This window comes from Podarcis gaigeae (assembly GCF_964106915.1).
Source record: "Podarcis gaigeae genome assembly, chromosome: 13".
Lineage (NCBI taxonomy): Eukaryota > Metazoa > Chordata > Lepidosauria > Squamata > Lacertidae > Podarcis > Podarcis gaigeae.
The window spans coordinates 47,732,166-47,757,207 of record NC_139689.1 but is presented as its reverse complement, the minus strand read 5'-3'; the positions used below and the strand labels follow the sequence as shown (position 1 = coordinate 47,757,207).

Here is a 25,042-nt window from a genome sequence, read left to right as displayed (position 1 = left end):
TTTGGAGACATTAAGGAGAGATGGATTTAACAGACAATGATTTTGTCTAGGACTTGACATTAATATTCTGCTTTCTTCTTACTCTTACGTGTTTGAGGTCCCAGCCTTTAAAACAGAGCATCATTTAAATACAGACACAGATGAAAATATAAGGTATATATTTCCTGACATACCTAGCTGTACAAACAATTAGATAATACTGATAATTGAAAAGCAAGGCTACTTAGTGGAGCCTTGTCCAGATTCTGCACAGAGAAGGCAAATAGTCTCTTTTAAAATTTCAGCCACTTTGCCCTTCATCTTGATCCAGAGTTTCTCACTCCAGGCCCCTGCAGACAAGCGGTATTTTTGTTCTGCAACATGTTGTTGACTCAATAATAGTGCATTTAGTGATGGATTTATACTGGACCATGCACACATGATTCCACTTTATTATTTGTTCTGTGATGCTTCCTCAGTGGTACTGCAGTGCTGCTGTCTAGAGGGGCACTCTTTGTACTATAGCTCTACCGAAGCAGGACAAAGAATAAACTGGAACATTTCTGGTACAAAAAGTGACAGGACATCAGGAGAAAGTTACAGGGCGTGCACTGATTGGAAAGGAAGCAGTGTGTTCACCCTGAAACATCTGGAGGCACAAACAGTATTGGAAGTGGAATCAAGTACAACCTTTCCAATCCCACCATGAGCACAAATCATGAAGGCACAATGGGGGCCCAACCACACTTTTCCATTTCCCCCTCCCCATTCAGTGCTAAACCATGGATTTTCTGGGGGAAAGCAGTGGGGCAAATGCAAAACCACTCAGACCCAGCTTTATAAGGCCCAGGGGACGTGTGAGTCTAAAAAGGGTGGCCCTCCACAGTGAACTGAATAACACAATTAAAATGGGATTTGGGCAACGGATGAGTCCATTCGTTTACAGAGAGAGGGCTTGGTTAAAAAAAAACCCCACAACATTTCTCCTAACATTCCCTAGCAAAAAACAGCAACGCCCCTTTTTAGCAGCCCTATTTTCATATCAAGAGTGGCATTCAAAGTCCCCATCGTTGCATCCGCAACACAAGAGCATCCATTGCGAAGGACGGTTCTTTATCTGCTGGCCATTTACTCTGCAACCGTCTGTAATGCACTGGGTGCAGAAGTAGGTAGTATGTCTGCCTGGGTGGCTGTGGAGCAACAAAAGGAAAACAGTAGCAGTGTAGCGTGGGGACAAATTTTCTGTCACGCACGCTGGAGTCACTTGGCTTCACTTAGCATCTGCCACCTGCAGAGATTGAGCTTCTAGCGAATCCTGGAGAGGGGCTGCATGGATGTGACACACTGGCAGGTTTTAATGGCACCCCCCCCCAACTCCAAAGACAAAACGGTGATAAGCCAGGTACATGATTTCACCGGGGTCTGATCGCAGGAAATGGAGGCAGTTTGAAGATACGAACAGTGGCCTTACAGCTCTTGACCACACTCAATTGCCACTGGCTAATGGGAGCAGAGATGGCCCACCATTCTGAAGACAACCCTATTTCTGCATTTGTGGCTTTGGCTAATAATAATACAACCCTTTCAAGTATTTACAGGAAATGTGAATTACACTTTGGAAATGTTCTATGTCTCCTGATTGAACAGGAACACACAAGGGCAGGATTCAGCCTGAACAAAGGTGTCTATGGAAAGTTTTAATTGCTGTAATTATCTTTCAAAATAGATTTATTCTTTTGCTATTTTCTTTTATGATTCTGCTTCCTGTTCCTTTGTATCTTATTGTCGCTTGCTGGCAGCTATCCAGCTTTCACTTCTCGATTAGCCAAACGTACTCGCACCATCACTTTGCCGTTTCCGAGGGTATTGTACAAGCTGAAGGGAGCTGGGACAACGTCTGCCCGCTCCACATCTATCCATTCAAGAGACGTTCTTCACATGGTAGAGAACGGAAATGTCGGGCTTCACTCAAAAAGATCAAGGTAGTCTGGATCGTCCCCTTGCTGGCCACAGGGATAACGCAGAATCTCCTTTCCAAAAGATGTGATGGGCTCCTCCTAACAGGATGAAAGCCAGTACAAATTTAGGTTCCAGAGGTCCAAAATCCATCATTCATTTCCTACTAGAAACTGGTCAATCAGTTTAGAACCATAGAATTCTAGAGCTGGAAGAAGGGACCCTGAACATCATCTGGTCCAGGCATGTCCAGAGTCCGTTTCGGGGGCCTAATCTGGCCCCCTGTGGCAGTTTATTTCCTGGGGTAAAGTCCTAAAAAAAACCTCAACAACTTCAATCCTAAAGAAAGGTCAACAACTTTGGTCGACCCTCACGACCCTTCACTTTATCAAATCCGGCCCTCTTTGAAAAAAGTTTGGACACCACTGATCTAGTCCATGGGTAGGCAAACTAAGGCCCGGGGGCTGGATCCGGCCCAATCGCCTTCTTAATCCGGCCCGCAGATGGTCTGGGAATCAACATGTTTTTACATGAATAGAATGTGTCCTTTTATTTAAAATGCATCTCTGGGTTATTTGTGAGGCATAGAAATTCGTTCAACCCCCCCCCCCCCAAATATAGTCCAGCCCCCCACAAGGTCTGAGGGACAGTGGACCTGCTGAAAAAGTTTGCTGACCCCTGATCTAGTCCAACCAATGCAGGAATATGCAGCTGTCCCTTACGGGGATCAAACCTGCAACCTTGGCATTATCATCAGGCAGATGAGCAGCATTTAAGGTAGCTGAGCATACCATCAGTTGATATCAGTATAGCTTGGGGTAAAGAGAAATCTGATTTCAAACAGCAATCATGGCAGGCTTTTCGCACAGTGGATTTGAGCTCAGCTTTAAGACAACATATACACAAGATATCTACATTCCCGCAAGTGAAATCCTGGAATAAATGACCAGGCATGCTTTTTTGCTTTGTGTCTCCCTTTTGTGGGGTGGGTGGGTATTGTTTTATATAAAAAGTGGTGCACAGACCTTCTTCTCTTTCAGTTTTCATTATTCACTTTGCCCCAAAGATAATAAATTCAGAAACATTTTAAAAAGCAGTTGCAGACAGTTAAGTCCAGTCACGAACGACTCTGGGGTTGCGGCACTCATCTCGCATTATTGGCCGAGGGAGCAGACATTTGTCCGCAGACAGTTTTTCTGGGTCATGTGGCCAGCATGACTAAGCCACATCTGGCAAACCAGAGAAGCGCACGGAAATGCCCATTGCCTTCCTGCCAGAGTGGTACCTATTTATCTACTTGCACTGGCGTGCTTTTGAACTGCTAGGTTGGCAGGAGCTGGGACCAAGGAACGGGAGCTCACCCCGTCGTGGGATTTGAACCGCCAACCTTCTGATCGGCAAGCCCAAGGCTCAGTGGTTTACACCACAGCGCCACCCACATCCCAACCAATAGCACTTACAGGGCACCTAACATTGCATTAAGTCCTGCAGGATAACATTTTCTGCACCAAGAAGCTTCAACATAGTCATAGAATGAGGTGGTAGTGGGGAATTTGAGCATTACAGAGGAGCACCTTGTGGTAGTCGACCAGGTCAGCCAACGTTGAATGCTGCTGCTGATCCACACCCAGGAAGCTGTACGAATCCCCGGAAGCGTCTATCAGGAAGTGCTTGCAGCCTTTGGGTGACAAATACGAGAGGACGTAGCCTTTGATCTTTTCACTGACCCGGATCAGGAAGCTCCCAGGTGCCAAACCGCTTAGAAGTTCTTCTGCTTTCTTGGTGGTTAAAATGCCTGTCCCAAAAATGAAAGGTGAGAGCTAAACAAGAGAAAACTATTTGCCGGCTTGCTGCACATTGGAAAGATGCTGTCAAATCTTCTCTAATATAGTGGACCAGCTTCCAGCCTATTCAGTGACCTGGTGGGCTCAGGATCCCATTAGTCATCAGACCCCTTTTCCCAGCTTAACTCTGCACCTAGGTAAAGGGACCCCTGACCATTAGGTCCAGTCGTGACTGACTCTGGGGTTGTGGCGCTCATCTCAATTTATTGGCCGAGGGAGCCAGTGTACAGCTTCCGGGTCATGTGATTAAGCCACTTCTGGCAAACCAGAGCAGCGCACGGAAACGTCGTTTACCTTCCCGCTGGAGCGGTACCTATTTATCTACTTGCACTTTGACGTGCTTTCGAACTTCTAGGTTGGCAGGAGCAGGGACTGAGCAATGGGCGCTCACCCCGTTGCGGGGATTCGAACCGCCAACCTTCTGATCGGCAAGTCCTAGGCTCTGTGGTTTAACCCACAGCGCCACCCGCATCCCTAACCCTGCACCTACTTACTGTTGAAAAACCTCTTTCGTGGCCTCCCTAAACACTGCTGGATTTAGTCAAAGCTATGTGTGTCAATACACCTGCTGGACAGAAAAACAAAATGGGGTGCCATAGGGCTTGCGGTTTGCTGCTTCCCTTGCTGTTTCCCAAACAAGAGAGAGAACACCTTGTTCCCATCTCCCACTATGATAAATCTGGACGAACCCTTGGCTCATAATTTCGACCACTTCCAAGATCCCTGCTGAGTCTGGTTTGTCATCTCTGGAACCACAGGGTTAAGGAAGGCTGAGCATATGATAGTATCAAGAAACCCACAAATGCCCCGTCTTGCAGTGTGTCAGGAGTCCAGGTTCCCAGCTTGATAACACAGTAAGCGTAGGTAATTAAAAAGGAGGATTTATTGCAATAACAAACAGATAGCGCCAGATGGCTCTGACAAAGCCTTTGGCATCATTACTCAAGATGACCCTTCTGAAGACTCCTTCCGGCTGCGAAAGAAGATATTGAATTTATGACTCTTACGTCTCTTGTTTTGTTTCCAATCTAGCCGCTCTCCCATTTGCCAACTCCTTGGACTCAGCCCCACCCTCTTCTTGATCTAAGACGCTGTCTCTGGATCTATTCCTGTGAGCTTTGACTCTGTTGTAGCCTGCTCTCCCCTACTGTCTTATCAGTCTGCTCGTCAAGGTCAGGCAGAGCCGAAGTCTGCAGCTGTTGGCTCTCCCCTGCCTGACTAACATCTGAGCCTCTCTGTTCCTGGCTGCTTACTGCAGTTGGCTGTAAATCTTTGCTTGGAGCTGGCTCATTCCTGACACAGTGGTCCTTAGCTTGGACTCCCTTGCCTTATGAAAGGCAGGAAGACCAGGTACTCACCATGGAACCAAGGTGCTACCTGGCCCGTGGATTTCTCAAAACCGGCTCGGAGCTGCTGCTGCTCTTCCTTGAACCACCGAATGATGGCCTCCTGAGTAGAAGTGGAAACAGTCCTTTGTACTGCCTGCTTCCTGTTGTCGCAATAAGAAGAGAGAAAGAAGTGGGGAGCAGATTACGATCTTAGCACTGGATTTAAGTTCAGTGCCATTGCAAAGATAAGCTCCTTTACAAAAATGCAAATCACGATTTAGAATAAACTGTGCCCGTTATAGATGTTTCGGAGGATACTTGGGCCAGATGCCCTTCTAGGAGTCTTGTCACAAGGGCTGAACCAAACTCTCTCCTGGCTTCACACCACCACCAATGACCCCTTGCTTCCTTTCTTTAATTTGGGACCCATCTATTTGTCCAGCCAAGCAATAAGAAGATGAGGCAAGCAAAGGGAGCTGACCCTTCTCCTTGCTCCCTTCCATAAGGCCCAGGAGGGTCAGGGCAGCATTTCCAAGGAGCTGCAGGAGTGGGCAGCAGGCATGGGGCCACCACTAGTAAGCCCAAAGATTCAAAGAGTGCTCATTTTGGCTGGGATTCAAAGGAGCTGTACCCCAAAACATTTGGAGGGCAGCAGGTTAGTAAAGACTGTTCAACACATCCCCCAATTTACTTCAGGTAAGAAACATTCTCATTCCCTTTAAAGGTTTTTTATTGGCTTTGATTTTCCTTATATATATATTGGATTCAGTTAGGTCTCGTGGGTATTTAATCGTGTGTCATTGACACGTAAACATTGTGTGCTTTAGACGTGCTCCAGGAACAACCCAGCCTGCCCACTCATCATCAGCCCTCTGCCAACATAGCTGTTTCTTCCTTCATATGCCCTACTGTGGCTTTTTGTATAACTCTAGGAAGTGTGCCAGGCCGCGTCAAAATAACTCCCACTGGCCTTTTTCGCACAGGAACACTCCTGCTGGATGGCTAGAGGCGTCAGTCACCTCAGCTAGTCACATTCAGGTGTGTTCAAATCCGATATAGCTGAACTATGTCCCAGGACACGGGTGGCGCAATGGTCTAAACCACAGGGCCTAGGACTTGCCGATCAGAAGGTCGGCGGTTCAAATCCCCGCGATGGGGTGAGCTCCGTTGCTCGGTCCCTGCTCCTGCCAACCTAACAGTTCGAAAGCACGTCAAAGTGCAAGTAGATAAATAGGTACCACTCCGGCGGGAGGTAAACAGCATTTCCGTGCGCTGCTCTGGTTTGCCAGAAGAGGCTTAGTCATGCTGGCCACATGACCCAGAAGCTGTACGCCGGCTCCCTCGGCCAGTAAAGCGAGATGAGTGCCGCAACCACAGAGTCAGTCACAACTGGACCTAATGGTCAGTGGTCCCTTATACCTTTTATGTCCCAGAATTGCATTTTAAAGGCCAATTGCACAATTTCAACAGCTTCAGTATCCATATAGATATATGCAGAGTGCATTGTGGTCAGGAGGAAAGGACTCAACAGCAGGAAGAACGATTCAGGTGTCCTTTCTGAGTTCTCCCTTGGCCTTCCCCTTCTCACCTCCTCACCCTATAGTCAAAGCCTTCAGGGTTACTAACCTGTCTGTTTTGCCGTTGGTCATTCCGGCACTGAGATGCTTAGGTTTTGGTGGCAGAGGAGGAGGAGGAAGCGGCCGTTTCTGTTCCCCTGTCTTAAAAACCGTGGAGACCCCCGCCACTTTTCCTTTGCGGGTTCCTTGCAACGACAGCCTCTTGTAGTCGTCCCGGGCCTGTCTGGCGAGGGAGCGCCGCCTTTCATCGGCTGCTTTTGCCCGCTCCACTGAAACAGGAGAAAGAAGGTTATTTGCTCTTGGGTGGAGGTCCAGACAGGGGCGGAGGAAGCTGGGTGCAGACCGTCCCGGGTGTCACCATTGAGGGGGGTGACAAAATGCCGGGCGGCACACACTGCGGGGCCTGCAGCACATCCAAGCCGTGCGTCTCTCCTGGGAGAGATGTGGTGTCTTGGGTGCGCGCATGCTCTGCGCTATCCAAATGGACCGCCTGCTGCCTCCCCCCAGCTGTAGGGCGGCTGAGTGGGAGCAGGCAGGCAGACTCAGGAGGCCCCATGGTGCGCCCCGCCCCTATGGGCAGCTCGCCTCACCCAGGCGCCCGAGCAGCTTCTTCCGCCACTAGGTCCAGAGGCATTTCTGGTACTTCTTTTTTCTTTTTTTTAATGGGAAAAAATTGTATCTTTATTGGCCATATTAAATATATTATCTATTTGATAGTTACAATTTAGTAATACGATGCCTGGCAGGTTTAACAAAGGTATGAAATACAGCAAAAAACAAAACAAAACAAGAGAAAAGGGGATCTAATACATTAATGCCACTAGAGTACATCAGCCTGGAATGTATAGTCGTAAATATGAAATTCTACCATTATGTTCTCCAGTAAATCATCTGGACATATAAACATTTGGTGGCAAATACAAATACAAATTAAACTTTTAACTTTCCAGGAAGTCATAATTTTGGTTACTATTTATTCAAAAAAAACTACCGTAATTTAAAAAATATATATATTTCTGGTACTTCTGAAATCTCAACACGCACAAAAGGGGGAAGAAAGGCAGACAGAGCAAAATAACAGTTGAAGCATGATTTGGCAACGAGAATGGGGATTCGCACTGAACCCAGCTTGGTGCTGACTGCTGTGGTTTTGTGGTAGTTCTCCAGAGGTCTTTCCCAGCTCTGCTATCTGCTATCCTTTTGGTTGGAAACACCAAGGAATGAACGAAGCCCATGGAGGCTTAGTTTAGTCAGAATCAAGTAGACACACCCCAAGTTAATGCTGAATACATTACGGTGGTACCTCGGGTTAAGCACTTAATCTGTTCCGGAGGTCCGTTCTTAACCTGAAACTGTTCTTAACCTGAAGCACCACTTTAATTAATGTGGCCTCCCACTGCTTCCGCACCTCCGGAGCACGATTTCTGTTCTCATCCTGAAGCAAAGTTCTTAACCCGAGGTACTATTTCTGAGTTAGCGGAGTCTGTAACCTGAAGCGTATGTAGCCCGAGGTACCACTGTACTTCTGGTAAATGAACCACCATAGAAGGCTGTTAGAAGGCTGTGAAAAATTGTGCCTGAGGTTTTCTAGACTCATCTACCCATGTACTTATCTGAAACCAAAGGGGCATATTGGTTGCCGGATGTGAAATATATTCAACCAACCAACTAACCAACCAACCAATCAACCAACCAACCAACTAATCAAATGTCTTTATTGGCATCACAGTATAAAACATTTCAAGTAACTGGGATAATTAAAAAGACAAGGGTGAAGCTATCAAGGTCACACTATGCTTGTGTGCATTTGGATAGCCAGGCATAGACAAACTCAGCCCTCCACATGTTTTGGGACTACAACTCCCATCATCCCTAGCTAACAGGACCAGTGGTCAGGGATGATGGGAATTGTAGTCTCAAAACATCTGGAGGGCCGAGTTTGCCTGTGCCTGTGCTACACCCTGTCTATTTCCCAAAAAGATAGTTTGTTGGGAATCCTTTTGGGTAACATTGTGGCTAAAAAGGAAGCTACTAAAGCAGTAATATCTTTGTCCCAATCTGCCAGGAGAAACCTTCTTTGGCTTCTTCTCAGTTGGTGAGGTCTGCTGTGTAAAGGGCAATCTAAGAGAGCTTGTTAAAGCCTCAATGACACACTGGGCAGTAGATATAGGATACAATATAGATTTTGACCTCTGGGGAAGACTCCAGAGAAGCGACTTGAAATTTGCAGCATGTTATTCTTTGAAGGAGAACTATCTGAAAATGATTCACAGATGGTATTTAACTCTAGGTAGGTTTGCTAAGATGTACAGAACAGAATCAGATAAGTGCTGGAGATTAAAAGAGGTGTAGGCAATGTTCTTTCAAATGTGGTAGACATGTAAAAGAGTAATAGGGAAAGATCTATAATGAATTGGGGGGGTGTTTAAAAGTACTTTCCTAAAAAACCCAGAATCCTTTCTGTTGGGGATAATTCAGACTGAAATTCCCATGTGTCAGAAAAGGTTATCTGGCAAATAGAAGGGGAAGAAATGGAGGCAGTGAGAGATTTTACTTTCTTGGGCTCCATGATCACTGCAGATGGTGACAGCAGTCACGAAATTAAAAGACGCCTGCTCCTTGGGAGAAAGGTGATGGCAAACCTAGACAACATCTTAAAAAGCAGAGACATCACCTTGCCAACAAAGGTCCATATAGTAAAAGCTATGGTTTTCCCAGTAGTGATGTATGGCTTTTGAATTGTAGTGCTGGAGGAGATTCTTGAGAGTCCCATGGACTGCAAGAAGATCAAACCTATCCACTCTTAAGGAAATCAGCCCTGAGTGCTCACTGGAAGGCAGATCCTGAAGCTGAGGCTCCAAGACTTTGGCCACCTCATGAGAAGAGAAGACTCCCTGGAAAAGACCCTGATGTTGGGAAAGATGGAGGGCACAAGGAGAAGGGGACAACAGAGGACGAGATGGTTGGATAGTGTTCTTGAAGCTACCAGCATGAGTTTGACCAAACAGCGGGAGGCAGTGGAAGACAGAAGTGCCTGGCGTGCTCTGGTCGATGGGGTCACGAAGAGTCAGACAAGACTAAGCGACTAAACAACAACAACATGGGATCCTCAGTAATCCAAGAAAGCCAGTACTTGTGAGCCCAGGCAGAGCCGGCCCATCCGTGAGGCAAGATGAGGCAACCGTCTCAGGTGGCAGGATCCACTGGTGCAGCAGATCCCGATGCCAATATTTATTAGCCCTTGTTCCTGATGTAGATCTTCCTTCACCCCTCCTACCCTGGCATAGAGGGGGCTGCCATTTCTGCATGAGTTTGACCAAACTGCGGGAGGCAGTGGAAGACAGAAGTGCCTGGCATGCTCTGGTCCATGGGGTCACGAAGAGTCGGACACGACTAAACAACAACAGGCTTGCTAAGCTGTACAGGACAGAATGAGATAAGTGCTGGAGATAAAAAGAGGTGGAGGCAATGTTCTTTCAAATGTGGTGGACATGTAAAAGAGTAATAAGGAAAGATCTATAATGAATTGGCGGGGGGTGTTTAAAAGTACTTTCCTAAAAAACCCAGAATCCTTTCTGTTGGGGATAATTCAGACTGAAATTCCCAGGTGTCAGAAAAGGTTATTTATGTATGCTTCCACTGCGGCCCGTGTTTCATTAGCCCCAAAATGGAAAACGAGCAAGGTCCCAACCAAAGAAGAATGGCAATTTAAGCTGACAGAATATGCACAGCTTGCAGATTTAACATATAGAATAAGAGAACAAGAAGAACATACGTTTAAAGAAGACTGGGAAGTGTGTATTGAATATATGGGAAATAATTCTGTACAGGTGAAAATGCTGGCAGCGTTAAGATAAATTCAACAGTGTAAATAAGTGTTGATGGATGCAATAATGGAAAACTGATTGGTATAGTTTTTGTAAAATATGCAGGGACTTATGATATGTAAAATGTAAAATGTAAAATGAAAAAGAAGAAGGGGAGTCGTTACATCTTAAGGATGTAAAATGAGTACTTTAAATTGTAAAACAGAAAATTTAATATGAGAGAGAGAGAAAGAGAGATTTGGCATCATTCTGAGGAGCAGGTTGGAGCACACCTCAACAGCCAGAGAGTTTGTTGCTGTGTTTGAACCCACTGAGGTGTGTTTCTGAGTCTCCTTCAGCTTCAGAAAGGAAAGTTGGCTTCGCCTCTGTTTGCACAGCTGTTTGCTCATGGCTTTTTAATATGGGCGTTTCTTGGTGCCAAGACTCTGAGCCTCAGATTCACACACCAGGGAGATGGTACACTAAACAACACGAAGTTGTACAGCCTTTGGGGTCCCCCTTAACTTGGGGAAGTGGGAGGCTTACATATACACACATACATATTGGGGCATAATCAGGCTGTGTGAACATCAAACATTTACAGCACATTTAGGAAAGACTTTCTCCCCTTCATGTCCCCTCCTCACACCAGGGCTGTCTGTACCAAGAGAAGGAAGCCTGTGCGCAAACCTGCAGGAAAGGGAGGGGGCAGCAGCACAGACAAAAAAACGTGTCAATCTGCCACTGGATCGAATCACTGGAGATATTATAAGGTAAAGGTAAAGGGACCCCTGACAATTAGGTCCAGTCGTGACCGACTCTGGGGTTGCGGCGCTCATCTCCCTTTATTGGCCGAGGGAGCCGGCGTACAACTTCCGGATCATATGGCCAGCAGGACTAAGCCACTTCTGGCAAACCAGAGCAGCACATGGAAACGCCATTTACCTTCCCGCCGGAGCGGTACCTATTTATCTACTTGCACTTTGACGTGCTTTCGAACTGCTAGGTTGGCAGGAGCAGGGACCGAGCAACGGGAGCTCACCCCGTTGCGGGGATTCGAACCGCCGACCTTCTGATCGGCAAGTCCCAGGCTCTGTGGTTTAACCCACAGCGCCACCCGCGTCCCCTGGATTTATTATAACCATCTTCAAATATCTAAAGGGCCGTCGCATGGAAGGTGGAGCAAGCTTGTTTTCTCCTGCTCCGGTGGGTAGGACTCGAACCCATGGCTTCAAGTGATGAGAAAGGAGATTCGGACTAAACATTAGGAGGAGCTTTCTGACAGTGCGAGCTTTTTGACGGTGGATCAGACTCCCGCGAGGGGTGGCGGGCTCTGCTTCCCTGGAGATTTTTAAGCAGAGGTTATAATTGCCTAGAGGAGCGGTGGGCTCTGCTCTCCGGAAGTCTACAGGCAAAGGCTGAAAGCCACATGTTGGCAACAGTCTAGCCTAAAAGAAAAGAGAAAAATAACTACCAAACTTTTAGAAGACATCTGAAGGCAGCCCTGTTTTATTAATGTTTAATAGGTTATTGTATTTTAGTGTTCTGTTGGAAGCCACCCAGAGTGGCTGGGGAAACCCAGCCAGATGGGCGGGGTATAAATAATAAATTATTATTATTATTATTATTATTATTATTATTATTATTATTATTATTATTATTACCTAGATCTGGTTGAAGACATTTTGGCACCTGTGGGGAACTACTGCAATGCGCTCTGCGTGCAGCTACCTTTGAAGGTGACTCGGAAACTGCAATTAACCCAGCATGCGGCAGCTATTCTGGTGACTGGGAGCGACCACCGAGACCATATAATACCGGTCCTGAAAGAGCTACATTGGCTCCCAGTACGTTTCCAAGCACAATTCAAAAGTGTTGGTCCTGACCTTTAAAGCCCTAAGCGGCCTCGGTCTAGTATATCTGAAGGAGCGTCTCCTCCCCCATCGTTCAGCCCGGACACTGAGGTCCAGCACCAAGGGCATTCTGGTGGTTCCCTCGCTGTGAGAAGCAAAGCTACAGGGAACCAGGCAGAGGGCCTTCTGTGGCACCTGCCCTGTGGAATGCCCTCCCACCAGATGCCAAGGAAATAAACAACTATCTGACTTTTAGAAGACATCTGAAGGCAGCCCTGTTTAGGGAAGTTTTTAATGTCTGATGCTGTATTGTTTTTAATATTCGGTTGGAAGCCGCTCAGAGTGGCTGGGGAAACCCAGCCATATGGGCGGGCTATAAATAATGAATTATTATTATTATTATTATTATACCACAGAATGGTGCCTTCCCGCTACCAGATTGAGGTTGAATCCTGACAAGATAGAAGTACTGTTTTTGGGGGACAGGAGGCGGGCAGGTGTGGAGGACTCCCTGGTCCTGAATGGGGTAACTGTGCCCCTGAAGGACCAGGTGCGCAGCCTGGGAGTCATTCTGGACTCACAGCTGTCCATGGAGGCACAGGTCAAATCTGTGTCCAGGGCAGCTGTTTATCAGCTCAATCTCGTACGCAGGCTGAGACCCTACCTGCCCGCAGACTGTCTCGCCAGAGTGGTGCATGCTCTGGTTATGTCTCACTTGGACTACTGCAATGCGCTCTACATGGGGCTACCTTTGAAGGTGACCCGGAAACTACAACTAATCCAGAATGCGGCAGCTAGACTGGTGAATGGGAGCGGCCGCCGAGACCATATTAACACCGGCCTTGAAAGAGCTACATTGGCTCCCAGTACGTTTCTTAGCACAATTCAAAGTGTTGGTGCTGACCTTTAAAGCCTTAAATGGCCTCGGTCTAGTATACCTGAAGGAGCGTCTCCACCCCCGGACATTGAGGTGCTCGGACACTGAGGTCCAGCGCTGAGGGCCTTCTAGTGGTTCCCTCACTGCGAGAAGCCAAGTTACAGGGAACCAGGCAGAGGGCCTTTTTGGTAGTGGCACCCGCCCTGTGGAACACCCTCCCACCAGATGCCAAGGAAATAAACAACTATCTGACTTTTAGAAGACATCTGAAGGCAGCCCTGTTTAGGGAAGTTTTTAATGTCTGATGCTGTATTGTTTTTAATATTCGGTTGGAAGTCGGCCAGAGTGGCTCGGGAAACCCAGCCAGATAGGTGGGCTATAAATAATGAATTATTGTTTGCCAAGAGATATAGAGATGGCATGGGATGGGGGGCTGCTAAGGAGGTTACAGATTCAGCCTCCAAGAAGCATGCAGGCTTCGACTGTCTGGCTAAACTAGTTACTAGTTACTCGTATCTGAAGAAGTGTGCATGCACACGAAAGCTCATACCAAGAACTGACTTAGTTGGTCTTTAAGGTGCTACTGGAAGGAATTTTTTTGTTTTGGCTAAACTAGGTGAGGGTAGCTCATGGGATGGGACTTAGTCAACAGAGAGGCCAACATTGGACAGCTACTCCCTTCACCCCACGCACCAAGGGTTTGAGACTCAGGTGAGAGCTGAGTGCAGTGTGGGGACCAAGGTAGACAAACGACCCCAGAAGGAGCACAATGTGTCCCCCAGCAGAGGTACTAAAACCCCATATATACATATTCAGCATATACAGTGGTACCTTGGGTTACAGATGCTTCATGTTACAGACACTTCAGGTTACAGACTCTGCTAACCCAGAAATTGTTCCTCAGGTTAAGAACTTTGCTTCAGGATGAGAACAGAAATTGTGTGGCGGCAGCGGGAGGCTCCATTAGCTAAAGTGGTACCTCAGGTTAAGAACAGTTTCAGGTTCAGAACGGACCTCCAGAACTAATTACCGTATGTTTTGCTCTATAAGATGCATCAGACCATAAGACGCACTCAGTTTTTGGAAGAGGAAAACAAGAGAAAAAATATTCTGAATCCCAGAAGCCAGGACGGCAAGAGGGATCGCTGCGCAGTGAAAGCAGCTATCCCTCTTGCTGTCCTGGCTTATGGGATAGCCGCACGCAGCCTCTCGCAGGCAAGGGGAGCCTTCATCCCCTGTCCGGGAGAGGCTGCGTGCGGCTATCACATAAGCCCTTCTCCCTCCTTGGGGAAAAGCCCCCAAGAGCCACACACATGCTCCACGCGGCTCTTTAAAGGGAGCGCTGAGCAGAGCCTCCTGCCTGCATTCGCTCCATAAGACGCACACACTTTCCCCCTTACTTTTTAGGAGGGGAAAAGTGTGTCTTATAGAGCGAAAAATACAGTAAGTTCGTAACCCGAGGTACCACTGTATAACAATGAAGAAAACAGAAGGGAGGGAAATAAACTATGTCCAGGGTTGATTTCCAGTCTACACTCACTTCCTCCCACAATTCAGTGAAATTATTACAAGCCCAGAGAGAAAACATCACAGAATTTGAATGCCCAGTCTAGCACAAAACAGATTTCCCCTCTAGATTACCAACTCATATCTCTAACTGGTCCTGCCAATGCAGAGCCCTGCACATCCATCGCTCTCTCCCTCAGAGCCTATGAAATGCGGGCAGTAGGTGTCAAGACCAATCCATATTTCCTAGTTTATTGAATAAGGCTCAACTATTCAGAGTAGGAATCTAGCACACAACCCTCCCCCGGGCCACCTTTTAGTTATGCATTAATTTTTCCAGCTATAGCGATTCTCCAGAGCCTGCTGTAACCAGCTCTCCCCTGTTAATCGACTCGAATCTCTCCAGTATCAAGCCACTTCCAGTCTGGCAGCAATAAGCTGAAACGCTATTTAAACAGGAATTTAATGTGATTAAATTGCTAGAGCCTCGTGCCAGTCAATAAAGCTGTGGCCTTTTTCACATTCCGATATCCTAAGTCTAGTCCAGGGGTCTGCAACCTTTAAGACAAAAAGAGCCACTTGGACCCGTTTCCGAAGAAAAAACAACAACTGGGAGCCGCAAAACCATTGCGACATTTAAAACAAATATAACACTGCATACATTGTTTCTTAGCCCAATGTTATCCTCGTCATTATAAAAATAACTTTTTTGACACTTTTTAATTATTTTTTGTTTGACCCCTCAGAATTACTCCTCCTCATAGAAATAAACGTTATATTAACAAGTTACCTTTTTTTGAGTGTGTGTTCTTCACTCCCCTTCAAAACAGTAGCTGCAAATTGCAAAGCAATAGCAGCAAATCAGCCAGCAACAAAGACATGCTATATACCGTATTTTTCGCTCCATAGGACGCACTTTTCCCCTCCAAAAATGAAGGGGAAATCTGTGTGCATCCTATGGTGCGAATGCAGGCTTTCGCTGAAGCCTGGAGAGCGAGAGGCATCGGTGCGCACCGACCCCTCTCGCTCTCCAGGCTTCAGGAAGCTATCCGCAAGCCTTGCAAGCCCGGCGGGAGTTCCCACAGGCTCACAAGGCTTGCGGGCAGCAGCCTGCAGCCCCAGCGAGTGTCCGCAAGCCTTGCGCGCCTGGCGGGAGCTCCCGTCGGGCGCGCGAGGCTTGGGGCGGCAGCCTGCCGCCCGAAGCACAGGGAGCCCTCCGGAGGGCTCCCCGTGCTTCGGGCGAGTGTCTGCAAGCCTTGCGCGCCCGGCAGGAGCTCCCGTCGGGCGCGCGAGGCTTGGGGCGGCAGCCTGCCGCCCGAAGCACAGGGAGCCCTCCGGAGGGCTCCCCGTGCTTCGGGCGAGTGTCTGCAAGCCTTGCGCGCCCGGCAGGAGCTCCCGTCGGGCGCGCGAGGCTTGGGGCGGCAGCCTGTTGCCCGAAGCACAGGGAGCCCTCTGGAGGGCTCCCCGTGCTTCGGGCGAGTGTCTGCAAGCCTTGCGCGCCCGGCAGGAGCTCCCGTCGGGCGCGCGAGGCTTGGGGCGGCAGCCTGTTGCCCGAAGCACAGGGAGCCCTCCGGAGGGCTCCCCGTGCTTCGGGCGAGTGTCTGCAAGCCTTGCGCACCCTGCAGGAGCTCCCGCCGGGAGCTGCTGCTGCTGGGAGCCCCCACAACCCCCGAAAGAGGACTCGCTCCAGAGATCCTGGCGGCTCCCAACCCGGGGTCGCTTCACCGCGGGGCAATAATGAGTGAAAGGAGGCGCACTAAAAACAATGGCTCACGGGGAAGGCGGGCGCGTGCCGCTCGGCCCTTGGGGAGCCTTCCTGCTGCCGCTGCCCTGCGCCCAACTCGCGAGGAGAGTGGCGCTGCCTTCTGCTCTCCGCCGCCGCCTCACAGATGACAGCGACTGCACGGGAACAAAGGAAAATGCGCCTCCTCCCCTCGCCTCCACCCCAGAGCCGCGGCAAAGGCGTTAAAGAACCGCATGCGGCTCCGGAGCCGCAGGTTGCCGACCCCTGGTCTAGTCTCTTCATTCCTCGTCTGTCTGCATTGCTGCCTGCAATGATGGGGCTCACCTCTCAGCGCCACCTCCCGGGCAATGCGGAAGAAGCTGGCAAAATTATTCAAGGAGGAAGGAAAAGCCAGAGAAAGACCTTTGCCTGCCTGAAAGGTGTTTTGAAAAAAAACGGATGGCACAAGCACTCACTTTTGACTCTGGTTTGGCAGGTTTTTGTAGTTGTTTCAAAACCTCTGTTTAACATTGGGACAAAAGAATTTGCAATGGCTGTTGTCGCTGCAGGTCTGTCACTCCGCATTTTTAAAAATATTTCAAATATTGTGCTTTTATTTCCAACCGTATGTCTTAGGTGACTTGCTGAACACGAAGGTGCAACAGATGCAGGTTGCAAACAAGCAATCTCCTCTGAGACTTCCAAGTCCCTCTCCCTGTCTCCAGTCAGACCAAGGTAACCTCGCAATGGAATTTCCCCAGGATTCAGGAAATGCATACAGGAAAAAACAACAGCGTGTGGCAGCAGTGTGTGTGATGGAAGAGGTGGAGCCAGAGAGAACAGCTGTAACGGAAAGCAAGTTGCTGAACCAAAGCAGGGCAAGCCTGAGGCTGAGAAACACCAGCAGCTTCTCGCCAGATTAAATTCAGGATAGGCTTTTGTTCCTTTTGTAATATAAAGGTTGGTGACAGGAGTGGAGTATTTTAGTACAGTCATGCCTCGGGTTACAGACGCTAAAGGCTGCACGTTTTCGGGTTAAGGACACGTCGAAACCTGGAAGTACCGGAACGGGTTAGTTCCGGGTTTCAACGCTCACGCATGCGCAGAAGTGCTAAATCGCGCTTTGTGCATGCGCAGAAGCACCGAATTGTGGCCTGCACGTGCACAGACGCGGCACTGCTGGTTGTGAACTTTGCAGGTTGCGAACATGCCTCCTGCATAGATCACGTTCGCAACCCGAATGTCCACTGTACAGTGGTACCTCGGGTTACATACGCTTCAGGTTACATACGCTTCAGGTTACAGACTCCGCTAACCCAGAAATAGCGCTTCAGGTTAAGAACTTTGCTTCAGGATGAGAACAGAAATCGTGCTCCGGCGGTGCAGCAGCAGCAGGAGGCCCCATTAGCTAAAGTGGTGCTTCAGGTTAAGAACAGTTTCAGGTTAAGAACGGACCTCCGGAATGAATTAAGTACTTAACCCAAGGTACCACTGTACAAGTTATTCAGCAAAGGCTTGCTCATATTTTTATGTCTCCGTTTCTGATCTCTGCGCTGCTAGTTTGCAAATAAGCAAAAGGAACAAACAGGAGCCTTAGGCTGTGTACATATTGCCTTCTTAAAACTCCTGGAAAGAGAGGCTGGTTGTTCAGCCATTCTGAGAATTGTAGCTCTTAGCAAATGACAGTTCCTAGGATTCTTTAGGGAAAGCCAGGTGTGTGCAAAGTGGAATGATACTGCTTTGAATGGATTGTGCAAGTGGGTCCTAAGTTTAATCTGATAGGCATCATCACATAAGAGATCTAACAGGGGCTTACGAGTTTCCAACCAGACCGGATCTTCCTTCTCCAACTTCTCCAATGACTCGTAGGTGCGATTTAGGGTCACTTCTTGTGCTCTGCTGTCATTCACGATTGTATTCATTTCCTCTTCTTTCCTCTGTCACACACACACACAAAGTATTTTGTTTAGTGTGAACCTATCTACTTCCTGCATGGCAATCATATTTACAGGTAATGGGCAGTTCAGCAATCCCTCTGATAAGGGTCATAAACTTCTTCTAATAAGGTGATTGGCAGATGAGTCGACAAAAGCTTTAGTCACCAATCAAAATTTGTCGCCTGACTAATCTTTAGGGCCAAGGGACACAGTTGAGCAACTATGTACACGAGCCTTTGCCCAACTCAATGATTCAGAAATGCATCAGGATGATGGAATATCTTTCCCCTTGAGCTGCACTTTTAATGGCAGGCGTCTGGCAAATAAAACAGGGCCTGCCAACTGGTTCCTCCAACATGCTGTGGTTGCGAACGACCAGCATCCCTGCCCCACTGACCATGCAAGCAGGGGCTGATGGGAGTTACTCTAATAACCTCTGGCCAACAACATGTTGGCTATCCCTGAAATAAGGGATAATTTTCAGTTTTAGATGGACAGGTTTATCCAGGCATACTTGGCAGGGACATGGGATAGGGCCTTCTTGGTGGTTGCTCCCAAACTTTGGAATTCTCTCCCGAGAGAAGCTGGACTGGCTCCCTCCTTGCTGTCCTTCCTTCCTCTGGAAGCTGAAGACTTTCCTGTTCCAATAGACTCTTGGGAACTGAATGCTTTTAATGAGGGGGCTGGTGCTGGGCTGTTTTGGTTGTGTTTGTCTGTCTGTTACAAACACACACAGGAGTTTTAATTCTATCCGTGTTTAATTCTTTTTTTAGGATTGTGTTTTTTCTCTTAATCTTTTTAGCTGTTCTTATTTTTGTCTGTCACCTGCCTCGAGTCCCTGTCGGGGAAGATAAATATATAATATCTATTCAGCAGCTGCATTGTAGGGGGTTGGAAAACCCTTCCAACTCTGCAGTTGTAGGATTCTAGGATTCTATTCTGTAAGCCTTGTTATTGTAATGGCTTTAAAAGGATTTTCGCCTGCTGATGGCCCTTGGTGCGAGGTGGGTTGAAAACAAATGAAACCACTCCAGATACAAAGGATTTGGTGACAGATTACATTATAAGATTTCTTAAAAACTATAGATTAAGTGGCAGCTTTGCTCTCAGGGTGCACATATAAACATGCACACACACACACACACACACACACACACACTCTGTCTGGTCAAACAGATTTTGTGGGTTATTGGGCGCACTACAAAACTACTTTCTTAAACTGGATAATGGAATGAACACAGCATGGGGCATTATGCCTTTCATAAAAAGGTAAAGGTAAAGGTACCCCTGCCCGTACGGGCCAGTCGTGTCCGACTCTAGGGTTGTGCGCCCATCTCACTTAAGAAGCTGGGGTCCAGCGCTGTCCGGGGACACTTCCGGGTCACGTGGCCAGCGTGACAAAGCTGCATCTGGCGAGCCAGCGCAGCACATGGAACGCCGTTTACCTTCCCGCCAGTAAGCGGTCCCTATTTATCTACTTGCACCCAGGGGTGCTTTCGAACTGCTAGGTTGGCAGGCGCTGGGACCGAACGACGGGAGCGCACCCCACTGTGGGGATTTGAACCGCCGGCCTTTCGATCGGCAAGCCCTAGGCGCTGAGGCTTTTACCCACAGCGCCACCTGCGTCCCGATAACATTATAAGATTTCTTAAAAACTATAGATTAAGTGGCAGCTTTGCTCTCAGGGTGCACATATAAACATGAGCACACACACAAATATACTGTCTGGTCAAACAGATTTTGTGGGTTATTGGGTATACTAAAAAACTAGTTTATTAAACTGGATAATGGAATGAACACACCAGGGGGCATTATGCCTTTCATACGCCACTTTTAACGGCAATTTTGCAAAAGCTATAGCTTGGCACCAACTGCTGAGGATGTTGGGAGGTGTCTGTCCCCATTCCATGTCTATTAGTTGCTATGGTCTACTACAGAGGTCAGCAAACTTTTTCAGCAGGGGGCCGGTCCACTGTCCCTCAGACCTTGTGGGGGGCCAGACTATATTTTTTTTGGGGGGGGAGGAAATGAACGAATTCCTATGTCACTGAGACCACATAACACCGGTCTTGAAAGACCTACATTGGCTCCCAGTAGGTTTCCCAGTACAATTCAAAGTGTTGGTGTTGACCTTTAAAGCCCTAAACGGCCTCGGCCCAGTATATGTGGAGCATCTCCACCTCCATCATTCTGCCCGGACGCTGAGGTCCAGCGCCGAGGGCCTTCTGGCAGTTCCCTCACTGTGAGAGGTGAAGTTACAGGGAACCAGGCAAAGGGCCTTATCGGTAGTGGCACCCGCCCTGTGGAATGCTCTCCCATCAGATGTCAAAGAGATAAACAACTACCTGACATTTAGAAGACATCTGAAGGCAGCCCTGTTCAGGGAAGTTTTTAATGCGTGACATTTTAATGTATTTTTAATCTTTGTTGGAGGCCGCCCAGAGTGGCTGGGGAAACCCAGCCAGATGGGCGGGGTACAAATAAAAAAATATTATTATTATTATTATTATTATTATTATTATTATTATTATTATTATTATTATTATTACTATTATTATTATTATTACTATGGCCCACAAATAACCCAGAGATGCATTTTAAATAAAAGCACACATTCTACTCATGTAAAAACACGCTGATTCCTGGACCGTCCGTGGGCCAGATTTAGAAGGTGAATGGGACAGATCCTGCCCCCGGGCCTTCGTTTGCCTACCCATGGTCTACTAAGTGTGAGAAGCTAGTCTCTTCCAGCGCTTCTGCTTCTTCTTTAAATGAAAGCGGAAATCTCTGAGAAGTGGCCTCGCCCCAAAGTCCTGCAATGGCTGAGCACTGAGCATTTTCACAAATTACCTGCATCGTGTAGCAGGCTAGTTGTCTGGTTTGCCAAATGTACAGCATCCCAATTTAAGGGCCTTGGGGTGGGGGGTGTTTAAGATCACACTGGTCTCACGAGTTGATTTCAATTCAGAAGCATGGCTTATATCTCTAGGCGATTCCCACAAGTCTACAATTCCATGATTCTGAGACCAGGAGACAATACTGAATACAGACAAAATGCAGTTGCTTCCATAAACCCACACTGTTTCCTTACCTGCCGCAAGCCGTACTTCCTTGAATGATTGATAGAGTCTGCCAGCATCTGTTCTATACCTCTTGGCTTACTGGTGGGAGCCTAAAACCCAACCAAACAGAAAAACAGGATTGTAAGCTTTTCACACCCTGACTCCAAACCTCGAATCTAATTGTGTTCCAAAACATACAGGTTGAAGAATCACCCACAGTCATGATCAGAATTCTTGAATTTTCAGGCCCACAGAGGAGATACATATTTTGCTTTACAGCGGTGTAACAGAATGGAGAGAGTGTAAAATGAGGGAGACCTGGGTTCAAATCCTCACTCGCTTGTGAAGCTCCCAGGGAGATTTTCAGCCAGGCGCTATTGCTCAGTCTAGCATACCTCACCCAAGTTACAGTGGAACCTCGGGTTGCGAACGTGATCCATGCGGGAGGCACGTTCGCAACCCGCAACATTCGCAGCCCGCAGCGCCACGTCTGCGTACATGCAGGTTGCGATTTGGTGCTTCTGCGTATGCGCAAAGCATGATTTAGTGTGTCTGCGCATGCGCGAGCGCCCAAACCCGAAAGTAACCTGTTCCGGTACTTCCGGGTTCAGCGTGGTGCGCAACCTGAAAATGCATTACCTGAGGCGTCTGTAACCCGAGGTACCACTGTATTATGAATTAATGTACCAAAATGGCTTTTAAGCAGTTTACAAGTATAAAATCAATCTTAAAAACCACACATAATGAAAATACTGTATACCAAAAGAACCCACCCCAGTTAAAAGGTATAACCATTAAAACAGTTCAACTGGGACAAGGAAGTTCAAATTCAGGGGAATTCTTGCCTAAACAAGAGCAGGCAGAATGCCAAGACTGATGGGGCATCTCACATTTCTGTAGACTAGGGGTGATCAAAGGCTTGATTACCCATTTCCTTCCAAGGTAAGGGGAAGTGACATAGCTAACCTGGCAGGACAGCTTACTCTATGGCATTAACCCCTTCATGCATTCATTGGACTTAAGCACGTTGGTGATACGAGACTGGTTATCCCACAAAATCACCCTTCCACAAAGATGGCAAAGCGCAGAACTTAGTCATAGAAAAATGCTCTCCTGCATCCAGGAATATTTAATGTTGCGAAAAACATAGCAGCTCCATAGTCACTGCTAAGTTGTAGACCAAAGTACTAATGTGGTGAGCGAGTCCCATTTCCCACAGCTAATTGTGCAAGTGAAGATCTAAAAGTGTGTTTAATGAAGCCAACCGCTTTTTTTAACCCAAGGTGCAGAAGAAGGGCCAGTGACTAGTTACCACATTTGACCTTCAAATTCTGATTTAAGCACCTCTGTCAACGCAGTAAGGAGAGCTCCCATCCTCCTGCCTGGTGACCAACCTACTTAACAAACATTCCTTCCTATTACATATTAACACAGAGACAGACTCGTTCAGCTCTCAAAACATTTAAGAGAAAACTCGGCAGGGAGTAAATTACTTGCTCTCAAGCAAGAAATATAACAGTGAATCCAACTTCATTCAAAGTTGCATTCATACTGGGAGTCTTTGGGGCACCCCACAATTGCCTAACCTTGGCTTCCATAGGTTCAGGTGTGATAGGAATTTTATGGTCATAGATATAGGGTAATGTTCATAAATTACCAACCAAGCACGTACATAGATCAGCACAGGAAGGCCAACCTGGAACCATTTTGATTCCTAAACTGAGCAAATGTTTTCTCTGCAAGGTCAAAGTGGGAAACCTCCCCATTGTCTCTTTCCTCACAAATCCTGTCTTAAGGGCACATTTAAGATATGAATAAGGTGTGAGCCTGTGACCTGGCCCAGGAACTAAGTATTTATCATTACAAAATATTGGCCAGGCTCCCCAGGAAATCCAATCAAGTAACCTGCTAGACAGGAGATAAACAACCTTCAAATTTCTGTTTTAGACCGCCTTTTCTGTGATGTAGGTATGATGTATCTGAGGGATGGTCTTAGGTTACACCCCTTCTGTGATGTATGTATGACGTTTCTGGGGGTGGTCTTGATCTACAGGTTGGCAATTTCAAAAGTCTTTTATAAGGCCTTGCGCGCCATTTTTCTGGGTTCCGCCTCCTCTCCTGCGTGTGAAGGGAGCACTCTGTTGCAACAGATCAATAAAGATCAAGCTGACTAGCTGCTTTGCTTCTCAATATTCTCTGGTTGGCCTCTGTTATTCTCTCCTACCAATAGGGAACCTATGTAAGGACTCTATATGGGCTCTTGGATACCCCATAAGGGAAAAGGACAATTTTTATTTACAATACAAGTCAGGGATCACATGCAAGAGACTTCAGCCAGGAGACTGAAGCAAGACAGTGGCCAGTAGGCCTGATCTTTATTGTTGCAACAAGACTTCCAACTACCACTTGGAAGAAGCACGAGAGAAGCCCCGAACAAAGGATGCCCCTCTTTCTTATAATTTTCCCAATTTCCGCCCTCCCTTCCCCACAGATGGGCGGGGTTTGCGGCACCGAGCAGGAGCTCACCTGGCCGGGTGCCTCCCACCTGTTTGGGCCGGCCTTTGACCCGCCCTTGGCCAGGAAAACCAAAAGAGGCTTGGACAAAGGGGTCAGCCTCTTTTCTTTAGCCTTTGCCCCACCCCCGGCCAGCCGGCCATTGTCCTCCCTGGCCGAGGGCGGGTCAAAGGCCAGCCCAAACAGGTGGGAGGTACCTGCCCAGGTGAGCCCCCACTCAGTGCCGCAAACCCCGCCCACCTGTGGTGAAGAGAGGATGGAAATTGTCATAACTATGATATAAACTGGGAGGGGGTCCTCTGACAGATACCTGAGCACCAGCCAGGCTTGCCTTTTCCCTCACATGACCTCCAGATTCCAATCTTTAGGAAAGGAACGTATTTACATTTTCCTGTTTCCCCAGCCAAGTTAAACACACCCTTTGTCTTGACTGAGACCCCAATCCATTGAGGTTGGGTTTGGATTGTTCTTGGAATGATGACGTGTCTGGCACTCAGGTGCCAGGATGCCAGCGATTATCACCCACTCACTTCAGGGATTGCACTAAACAACAACAACACTTCAGGGATTATGGATGCCCCTACCCATGTCCCGGGACGCGGGTGGTGATGTGGGTTAAACCACAGAGCCTAGGACTTGCTGATCAGAAGGTCGGTGGTTCGAATCCCCACAACGGGGTGAGCTCCCGTTGCTCGGTCCCTGCTCCTGCCAACCTAGCAGTTCAAAAGAACGTCAAAGTGCAAGCAGATAAATAGGTACCGCTCCGGCGGGAAGGTAAATGGTGTCTCCGTGCGCTGCTCTGGTTTGCCAGAAGCGGCTTTGTCATGCTGGCTACGTGACCCGGAAGCTGTACGCCGGCTCCCTTGGCCAGTAAAGCGAAATGAGCACCGCAACCCCAGAGTCGGCCACGACTGAACCTAATGGTCAGGGGTCCCTTTACCTTTTACCCATGTCCCAAGCTCCTCCCCTGCTAGTCATTTTCCTTCTGAGTAGAACAATGTTGGAATGGTGTACAGTGGTACCTTGGGTTAAGAACTTAATTTATTCTGGAGGTCCATTCTTAACCTGAAACTGTTCTTA

The 25,042-nt window shown here is 47.8% G+C and overlaps 1 protein-coding gene across 1 annotated transcript in view; it reads right to left on the bottom strand.

The window, feature by feature from the left end:
* Nucleotides 1-141: 141 nt before the first annotated feature.
* SH2D4A (SH2 domain containing 4A) overlaps nt 142-25,042 on the bottom strand; it is a 34,034-nt gene continuing 9,133 nt past the window's right edge. Inside the window, exons 4-9 of the mRNA XM_083709594.1 lie at nt 21,478-21,558; nt 18,266-18,386; nt 6,734-6,953; nt 5,138-5,268; nt 3,510-3,730; nt 142-2,036 (exon numbers count right to left, since the gene is read on the bottom strand). Of these exons, the coding sequence (XP_083565720.1) occupies nt 1,944-2,036; nt 3,510-3,730; nt 5,138-5,268; nt 6,734-6,953; nt 18,266-18,386; nt 21,478-21,558 (867 nt within the window). The 3' untranslated portion in view covers nt 142-1,943. The remainder of the gene's footprint in view (nt 2,037-3,509; nt 3,731-5,137; nt 5,269-6,733; nt 6,954-18,265; nt 18,387-21,477; nt 21,559-25,042) is intronic.